The sequence below is a fragment of the Hypomesus nipponensis genome, chromosome 28, assembly GCF_054491055.1.
Source record: "Hypomesus nipponensis isolate SF chromosome 28, ASM5449105v1, whole genome shotgun sequence".
NCBI classification, from domain to species: domain Eukaryota; kingdom Metazoa; phylum Chordata; class Actinopteri; order Osmeriformes; family Osmeridae; genus Hypomesus; species Hypomesus nipponensis.
The window spans coordinates 7375637-7386003 of NC_140388.1; the positions used below are offsets into that span (position 1 = coordinate 7375637).

General features: G+C 44.4%; 1 protein-coding gene across 3 annotated transcripts; it reads right to left on the reverse strand.

Moving 5' to 3' along the window:
* Positions 1 to 55: 55 nt before the first annotated feature.
* ark2cb (arkadia (RNF111) C-terminal like ring finger ubiquitin ligase 2Cb) lies at positions 56 to 10310 on the reverse strand. Of its 3 annotated transcripts, none has more exons than XM_084694524.1 (8): positions 10027 to 10310; positions 6085 to 6412; positions 5792 to 5920; positions 5311 to 5440; positions 5088 to 5192; positions 4880 to 4975; positions 4348 to 4451; positions 56 to 4130 (listed from the first exon to the last, which is right to left on the reverse strand). In XM_084694524.1, exons 1-8 carry the CDS (start codon positions 10085 to 10087, stop codon positions 4013 to 4015), a joined length of 1071 nt encoding a protein of 356 aa, XP_084550650.1. In that variant the 5' UTR covers positions 10088 to 10310; the 3' UTR covers positions 56 to 4012. The 3 variants fall into 3 exon arrangements, with proteins under 3 accessions (XP_084550650.1, XP_084550649.1, XP_084550648.1); XM_084694523.1 differs by having other exon boundaries at positions 6085 to 9191; XM_084694522.1 differs by having other exon boundaries at positions 6085 to 9252.
* Between the last annotated feature and the right edge of the window lie 57 nt (positions 10311 to 10367).

Consider the following 10367-nt stretch of genomic DNA (forward strand, 5'->3'; position numbering starts at 1 on the left):
GGAGTGTATTGACTTTAACGATGATTGCACAAAAACACAGCAAATACAGGACACATTCTAAGCATTTTAGGCAGTTTATTTGTAAAACACATACAAAAAGATCCTATACAAGACAATAAATAAAAAATAAAAAAAGAAGACAGAACAGTTTGGGTTAAGCTATGCAACTTTTTGCATCATTAGTAATAAATACAGTACAAAATCCACCCAGAGTGAATCTAAAGAGTCTCCACAATGTTCACTGATCATGATATTCTTCATAATGATTTAGCTATTGCTTTCATATTATTGATACATACCTCTACGTTGTCTATAAAATACTCCAGATCATAAAACATTGCGCGGTAACAGCAAAACAGCAGTGTGTTGTACAAAGATGGCCGCTTCCCTTTTTTCACTGGCAGGTTAATAAACAACATTTTGTCAGCAGCAAAGAAACATCTGTAATATTCAAGAAGGTACAGCATCATATGAAACACGTCTACAGAGCTACCCCCACATACACATAGAAAACCTGAGAAGACATGCATTAGAGAGCTTGTGCTTATTGATCTACGTTCAGTTCGCCAGCTTCGGTTAATACTATGGCTACGGTCCAGTTTGGTCTGAAGTAACGGACTGTAATGCGCTGTGCTGTGCTGAGAAGGGCGTGGGGCTAAGACCAGTGAGAGCGGGAAAACCATACTAATAAGATCCGTCTGCTTCAATCCAATCCAATATATGGTACAATTATATGTAGGATTAATACATAGTTAAGTAAATGCACTGCGAAAAAACAAGTGGTTAGCTTATCATCGATCCCAAGTGTGGAACATATTTACTACTGTAGACCACAGTTATGCATCAGAAAAATGCTGCTTTTGCAATAAGATCATTAGCTCAAATTAGCTTGTTAACTGCCTCCCTAATGTCTCTTTCTCTCATTTACACACGCACGCACACACATGCACACACACGTAGCATTTGCCAGCAATACAAAGTACCAAGTTACAGTTATTCATTTGGGTTTTCAAATATGCACTGACTTTAGATCCTACGATGCCAAATACACAAACGTTGTCTGATCAATTAGAAAGAAAAAAGAAAAAACGGAACATAAAAAATAAAGCTGTATTGTTTTCCCAATGTCAGAGTAAACAGGCCATGCTATATGAGACTGGCGCGCGGGTGCTACATGCTCTATCAATCCCGCCAAACTAATTAAAGATGCCCACATGAAAGATGAAGGACCTGGGAGATTAAGCGGATGGAATGTTACGCAGATCTGAACAGCACCACGTTAGCTATGAACAGTGTTCAGAACACTCGAACCCCAACTACGTCTCTTTTACTTTAACTCACCCGCATGCTGAAGCTTCCCAACCACCAATGCATAATGAGGTATTGTTTTTTTTAATACATTTTATGTTATTTCTAAATAAATATATTGATTAGATTGCAAAGTTATGAAATAAAGACATTGAATATGCCACCACAATAGCTAGCTACAGTTAGTAATAAATTATGATTGTTAAATACTTAAGGCATCTTAAATCACAGCATTCTATGTGAACTAGCGACCCTCCACGGTCATCTGTCTTCAGTTTTTTCCCCAAGTGGAGGTTTTTTCCCAAGTGGAGGTTTTTTTCCCAAGTGGAGGAAAGAAAACCCAAAAATTCAAATGCAACGCCATCAAGTTATTCTCCCATAGCACGCAAGGAAGTATGAAGATGCTCGTGACTTAACACAGACGCATAAGCTAGAACAAGGAGACCCGACGCGGCCACACCACCAAACTCAGGCAGCTCCATATTATAGTGCATTTACAAAACACAAGCTACATTATAACAACAATAAATATATGTATGCATCATTGCAGCTATAATCGTTAAAATGTTTAAAAAAAAAAACGAACCGGGACTTAAGTAGGCCTTGTCAAGTCCTATGCCCGAGTTGGTATGATCTACGCCAATCAAAACAAATCAGCTGAAACAAAAAAAAAAAAAAAAAATGAACAATAGAAAGAATGAAAAGGAAATGGAAAATAAGACATTCAAAAACAAAACGACACATCCTAAATATTGAGAACAAGAATTGTTTGGTTGGTAATTTTTTTTCTTTTCAAATGAATGGCTTTTTCTCCCTTTTCACACTCTTTAGGGTGAAGCACACCAACATTGTTCATGCATGAAATAGAGCTTCTACCACTGAACGTGTCACAGTTGTTCTAGCAATACCATACACCACTATCATGGGGGAGACAACCATACACATTCTAGCACATAGAACACAGGCCAACTATATAAGACGCTTCCCGTAACACAAGACGCAAATATATATTTTTTCTTTTGATCAAACGACGGGAGCAACAGAGATTTGAAATGAAAGGGAAGCCAATACACAACAAAGGCGGTTTACTAGGTTAAAATCACATGTGCTTGTCCTGTAGGCAATAAGGTACTGGTATAGTCATACAACTGGTAGTCTATGCTCTAGTCACTCCTAGAAAACACACACACATACAGGCACTGCATCCTCAAACCCATGCCAGCCCCACAGGTCGTGCTATGGATGAGGCTACTACAAGTACTGAGTTTCTAGTAGACACAGACCCACAATCTACTCATCTGCAGGTGCAAAGCTCAGGCTTAGCCCGTGAGGCTAACCAATAGGGCTAACCTGACCTTAGGGAATGCTATCCAAACCTTTAAGAAAGCCAGCCTACACCATCATGTGAACCAGTAGGACCAACCCTAACCTGTAGGGCTAGCGGCAGTCGTAGGAATCACTAGGTGGAAACAGGTCCATGGAGCCGCATGTGTTTAGGTCTGTGTCTACCAGGATGTGACTCGGAAGGATGAGCTCTGCCCCCCTGTATATGGTAAACATGCAGACAGACAGATAGACAGCCCTACTACTGGCATCACTGTTCCACAATCACAACACAGCCCAAGCCTGCCACACAGACAGCATGCAGATCAGATGAGGCCCCCGCTCTAGTTGTGTGTCGTGCGTGTGTGTGTGTGTGTGGGGGGAGGGGCACGGGACTCTACAGCACAACGACACATCACTGAACTCAAGCCATGCCTGCGGGTAGCGCTACAATGCCACCTTCCAATCAGATGGATCCTACTCAAGATCCAAACCCATGTAGGAGATTTTATTTTCAGGGGGGGGGGGGGGAGTGTGTGTGGGTGGGACTTTTTTTTTTTGTCAACCCAACTCCCATCGTCTCTCCTCCTGACCTATGACGCGTGGCCGCGCTGCCAAACATAGTCTTTTAAGAGTGAGAGACGAGATTCTTTTGTGTTTTCACATTCTCAAGCCGGGCCTCTGCTTGCTACACAACACTGGAACTCTCTGGCGGGCACACTTTGCGATCAATGACAAGACTTCACTCCAGAACACACCATTAGCATCAAGCCACACACAGATCACACGAGACCGCTCCTGCGTCGCCCCCCCTCCCTGTCCTGTCAGAAACCCCTCGTTTTAGGGTATCTTCCCAGGCCAGGATTGGAGGAAGGGAAGGGGGACACCAAAAGTCTGAGAGAACAGCGAGAACTGTTTTGTAGGTCTCGACACAATACCAAACACTGGGGGAAGTGGAGTCAAGGGGTCGTCTGGGGTCACCACCTGGTCTCTGAGTATCTTGATCAAAATGACAGTTGGATTTGGGGTTAGCAAGAGTAGTGTTCACAATACAACAGAGAGCCATCTAGGGCTTAGCACATCTGTCTATACATTCTGCCTTTCCTCTTCTCCTTCTTCGCATCCTTCCATCAGTCCTAGCCATCCACCCTCAAATTATTCAAATTAGTCCGTCCATCCATCGGATGCATTTGATTTGTGTGCTTGGTTCACCCCCTCTCCTCCTCGTTTGGTTGTCCTCTCCAGCAGGCTCAGAAGGCAGGATTAGAAGCGTGATGCAGATGTTAAGAGGGTTAGTTTGGCAGAGCTCCCCCTAAGGGCGGGGGGGGGCAAAGGGGAATTACGAGACCAGATCCAGAGCGCCAGGGGTGGAGAGGAGGCATCAACTCTCTGGTGTCAGCTGGGTCTCAATGTCCACCCTGCAAATGGGGCATTTCCTACTGGTGGCTAGCCATTGGTCCACGCACAATTGGTGGAAGAGATGCATGCAGGGTAATCTCCTGAGGAAGAAGAGAAAGAGATCATCTAAAACGTTTCAAATATTCAGAGCCCTGATGCCCTGAGGACCAGGGTTGAAGAACACGAATTCAATTGACACAATAGTGTATACTGAATATAATGTCAAACTCTGGTTATTAAGTAAAAACATGTGTATATTGCACTAGTTAACCTCTGGTAAAGTTAACCTTTGGGTCCGTGGGTGAAAAGTAGTCTCACCTGACATCCTCACCGTCCTCCAGCATGGACAGACAGATGGTGCACTTCTCATCTGTGTCCAGCTCTTCGTCCTCCAGACACATCTTCACGTCCTGAAGGACCCTCTGGAGAACGGCACCAAACAACAACACTAAGACGCTTCCTCCACCAGCCTGGTGCAGACTGTACAGCTGTGAGCCGTGGATACATTCACCTGCTTTGTATGTCGTCCACACAAGAGCACTTGTGCAATGATTCTATGCGTAACATACAATGGTTCGGAGCTATATGTGGTACATTTATAGCTAAGTGGTTAGAGCATTTGACTATAAGTCAATAGGTCACAGGTTCCCTCCCCCCTTCTCAGCTATATGGTGCTTTAATAAGAGCACCAGCGTACATTATTAATGTTGAAAGGCCATGATTGACTAACTAAAATGACATTCTTTGTAACTTTATCTATTATTTATCGACCATCTATTCATACAGTTCCATTCAATGTGTTCCGGGCCCTTCCACAGCGATTCCCTGTCTACAAGCATGTTCTTCTTACCTTCTTGTACTTGTGAGGGAAGGTGAACCTCTCAATTGTGGTCTGGACGGCTCCTCTGTTAACGCTGCCCAGCCTGTCCTCCAACTGGAGAAGCTCCTGAGAGAAAAAGGGCAGAGAGAGGTCAAGGGAGGGAGGTTGATATAACAGACAGGGAGTGATGGGGGAGACACAGAGTGGGATAATATTGTGTGTGTGTGCACGCGTGTACCTCGTAGCTCTCCCTGACAGCCGATGCGTGGCGGGAAGGGTTGAGGCTCTGGAGGGCCAGTAGGTGGAGCTGTGGATACGGGTAGTTCCTGATCTCATGGACCACCTGGGAGGGAACACAACCAGACGCACCTTTACTGCACCGTGGAAGACTAATCAAATGCACTCGCGTAACTGGACACGGCCCTTGACTTGGAATGTGACAGAGGTTGTGCTGGGCTCACCACTTGTGTGGAGGCGTTGTTCCTGGGGAAGTGATGCATTCTGGGAGAGGTCAGGTAGTGTTGGTAGTGCTGTGGCAGAGGGTGGATGTGGTACTGATGTGGGGGCAGCCCAGCATCCACACTCAGGTCCCTGTTCACACACACACACACATCAAAGTTAGAAACATAACCCCAGACTGTCTAGGAACACTCAGTTTATGCAAAAATGGCTGATAAGGAATTCATTTTGCAGATGCTTGTATTCAAAGCAACGTCGATGGGGGGATTTGAACCTATGATCTTCTTGATCAGCAGTCAAATGTTCTACCACTGAGAAATACCCATCCCCACTATGTTATTAGAAATATCGATCAACTGTCCCGTCTCACCCTGGTATCTGTGTGTGTGTGCCATTCCTCCCCCTCTGTCCGGTGTGTATGTATCTACGTGCATCCCTTATGTCAGGTGAGTGTGTGTGTGTGTGTGTGTGTGTGTGGTTTACCAGTCCGTCCCCTCTGCCAGGTAGCGGGGCTGCTGGACCACGGGCTGTGGGGGGACATGGAGTGGGGGGGCAAACTCGAACCCGGGCCTCATCCTGTGGGGCTGGTGGGGGACTCTCTCTGGGGTACGCCTATTCCAGGAGAGGACACACACACACACACAGGGGTTACACACACTTGTGATGCTGTGTCAGTAGACACACAGACAGACACACACACAGTAGTATGTAAAAGGTCCTTCTCAACATCGTTCCACATGGAGAACATTTAGTGAATTCCAGCCATTGACCAGTACCTGGAGGGGGTCAAGATGTGTCGGTGCTGGGCCTCGAGGATCTGCTGCTGGAGGAGGTATTGCTGGTGTAAGGCCTGAGGTAGGAAGGGTGGGGTGGGGAGGTCCTGGAACTGGGGCGCAGGCAGGGGGTTAAGGGGTGGGTGGATCTGAGGGCCGTGCTGGTGGCCTGGGGGGGCTAGGTGGGGGTTGATGCCCGACTGAGGCTGCCCTGGGTGGGGCATAGTGAAGTCCATGTGCAGCGGGGCCTGGGGACCTAGCTGGAAGTGTCGGCAGGAGGTAGCATGGCTGTGCTGTTGTTGCTGCTGCTGCTGCCTGTTGAAGTGGGATCCTGTGGGAAGAGAGAGAGCCTATCAGACGACGGGAGAGGAGGGGGCCGGCCGAGAGGTAGAATTGTGTGTGAATTGTGATGTCATCTTTGCAGAAAGCCCTACCTCTTACCTAGAGTACAAAACACACTTCAGAGTGTGTGTGTGTGGGGGGAGGGGGGAAGGGGGAGACAGGATGGAGTGAATCCTGTGTGCATGTGCTTTATGTGAATAAAGGGTATTTTTATTTGCCATCAGTTTGGCCCTCTGGTGGGATCCTCACCTCTGCGTATCTGTCTTCTCGGCAAAAGGCTGGATCAGGATAGCGTGTGGCTACTGGAGTGTGTTTCAAGCCACACTGTGTGATATGTGTGGAGAATGGACTAGCGTAGCAGTATCCAAATAATATGTGGAATATCATTCCTGGTGGTTTTGCCATTTACTTATTTCTTTTAATGAATCAATTATTCATTAAGGGTGGTGTGTAGCCTCACTCATCAATACTCCAAATCAGACAGACGCCTCTCTCCCTCCCTTTATTTATAAACTCTCCCAGCCCAATCCACCTATCTAGATGTGGAAAGCTCATACAGTGATATAGTCCATCTCTCTCTCCTACTACTACAGAGCTTCTAATTCAAGGCCCTCCCATATGGAGCGCTGAGGGGAAATAGCTGGAATGCACTGCATGCCATTCCCCTGGTTTTCATGCTCTCTCTAACCGCAGCTATTTGGCAGCCAGGCAGCTGCCGATGTCTCCCAAGAAGCAAAGCAGAGTGTCTAACACTATTGCTCCATAGGGTTCTGTCCTGCTGTTTAATACTGCGCTCCAATTTACAGAGCCACAGCAGAGAGATCAGCTCCTTAAAGATACCGGTTGATTCCTCACATTTAATCTCTCCTCCGAGCTATGTGGAGCCCCTCAACCATGGAGTAGGGAGATTAAAGAGACGTTTGCGCCGATGCAAATCTAAATCTAGTCTGCCTCTTAGACCTTTCTTCGGGGCCTTGTTGCACCTAGAAACGGGCTGCGTTGTTGGGTGAAAAGGTTACGTAACAAATGTTCAGATGAAGACAACTTCTAGAAACCATGAATGGCCAGTCTACATTGCATTTGCTTGGAGGACTTGAAAGGTGCAGTGGCTATAATATTCCTGTTGATTATAATCAATAATTCCTGATTATAATTTCACAGATTTATTTAATTTTCCATTATCAATGTGATTTGTATCACAGCCAATCTTTTACCAAACTAGGCTGGCCTTGATTGCTTGGTTCAAGGCATTCACTGCATGGTTAGCGCACTGCCCTTTCAAGTGTCCTGGTAAAACAATCACCATGGATGACAGCAGATAGACTCAGGTCTAGTGATGAGAGCAGAGGAAACAGTCTATCTTGGACACAGGAGAGGAGGTGGCTGGGGTGAGGGTGTAGAAAGGGAGGGGGACAGGTTGGGACAAGGGCAGGGGAAAGGCAATAAATGGAAATCAGCAAGAAGCACACTGAAGGTTAGGAAAAATACTATATTCTTTATTGAAAAATATTAGTATATATGTGGAATTTGTTTTTTTGGTTTGTTGTGATAGTACGCTATAATAATAATAATAATAATAAATATCATGCAACAAAAATAAACAACAGGCTTAAGGCAAGACCCACCATGCTTCATTTAGGGTTAAAAAGAACAAATGCAGCATCCAATGAGAAGGTGTGTTTGCTAAAGCACATGATTACAGTACAGCTGGGTACATCTTTACTACAGAAAGATTACATTGGAATTTACGATTCAATGTAAAAAATAAAATAAAATAAATTAAAACAGAAAAACAACAACAACAACAAAATCATGAATCATAATGTGACCATGCATTGAGAGAACTATTACCAGAAGTAGAGAGACCACAACCAAACAATAGAGACGTTGTTATTCTATTAAAAAGGATTTTCTGTAGCAGTGCAGGAGATAGTCATCCCTGTGAAATGGATAGCATTTTGTACTTTTGTTAGTGGGGAGGGTTTTGGAAAGTTATGAACCACCAGTGTGTGTGTCTGCTTGCTTAGTATTTGCCTACATGACTTTGGTTTGGCATCAGTGGGCCTGAATATTCAGGGTTTCATTGGCCTCAATTTCAGAGAGGAAAGGCGGGTTAAACATGGAGACAGTCATGACAGGTTGTGCTCAGGTGCATTGTACCTTTGTTGTTTTTGTCCAATTTTCTCTTTTTTTTTTACGTTTAATTTCCCTTGAGTACAACCTTATTTACAGGCGTACTATGAAGGGTATGTCATGTCCAGTTAGATAAAACATGACATTAATTCAAAAATGACTTACAAACTGCTTATTTATTATCCAAATAAATTGTCTAGACTTGTACAATGCATCTTTAGTGAAGGAAAATGGGGGAGGGCCAAATACTGGTGTTCAATAATGCAGTGCAAAATTTTAGTTCATGCAAAATGTATCCACTTTACAGGAATTTACAGCATGTTGTCTATTAAGACTGGATGGGGGTACACAATGACATTCATTTTACTCTACAGAACTAGAATGGGTTATCTCTACAGCAACTTGACACAAATATAGACAAAGGGTGCTCTGCTAGGTGTTAGCAATTTGTGTTTTTTTTTGTTTGTTTCACATGAAAATACTCTATGGCTGAAAACATTCCTGGGGGTGCTTTTTAATACCAATGTGTCGTCTTCGGATGGAAAGAGGAAATGAAGAAAGGATTCACAATACAGCTAAATGCAGAGAACAAGGCAGAGGGCACGCCACACCACACAGCAGCAGATGATCATTAGCTACACAATGGGGGGGACGACAAAGATCTGATAAATGCAGAATGTAGAGCCAGCCTCGATACTATGAAACAGGAAATAAGAACAGAAATAAAAGCACAATGAAATCATTGATGCCACTGTATGAAATTAATATATTACACTGTAGCTGAATAGTCATGGATGTTGTTTACCATGTTTAGCTTTGCTGACAGGGAAACGCCAATTGGAGAAACCTCCTTGCTGCCATTCTTTGAAATTTCATTACGAAATGTTTGGTCAGAAATTCATTCATGTCACTTGATTACCCAATCGGCCTACCGGTTATATTTCGCTGTATAATATATTTGAATTATGAATTTCAGCGGTGTACATTTTATTGGTACAGGAACGTTAACGAGTCATTTTTTGGCAAGCGTTAGCTATCTGTGTTAGCTTGCTAGCTTGTGATCTTCAAATGACATCATCCAGGGATTAGCAAAAACAGCTTCCCCCTGACTTTCGAGCACTGCTGCTAGCTGGCTAACCAGCAGCAGGAAAGCTAATGTTAGCCAAGTGGCTAACATTAACCTTCAAACGCTCGGATAAAACTAGCCATTTAGGTGGCGCTTATAACAGTACCATCTTGAATCAGACGTAATATATGACTATAGTATTATTTGAGTAAACGTCGAGCTAATAGCTAGTCAGCCAGCAGTAGGCACATCGAAGATAAAATAATGAACGATTAACTAGCCAGTAGGCTAACGTTAGCTAGCTACGAGAATTTCGGCCAGGCTGATGTTAGCTAGCAGCTGCAGTGGAATATTAAGATTAACAGGGCACAAGTAGATGCTCAAAATTAAGTAAAGACAAATACCTCTATTTCTTACTGAGCCGAATACAGGTAGAACCAGATATCCGACATGCACTAAAACCATCCTTGGATCCGTATCTTGCCGCTGGGTGTTGAGAGACAAAATAGCCCATGCGGATGGTCCGTTTCAATCTCCTGCCTGGCTAAGGCTACATTCAAGCGGCTGTAGCTACCGAACACTGACAGCTGCTGCTCGTTGACACAAAGCATCGACGACAGATAGCTATGCAATTTTTGTTCCAAAGCGATTGGAGGCAGTGTTGCTCCCGCGAAGAAGGCAAGTACTCCTCTCCGGCAGGGGGCAGAAATGTTTTGAGAGACCTATTTTTTGACAGTGCTTGACA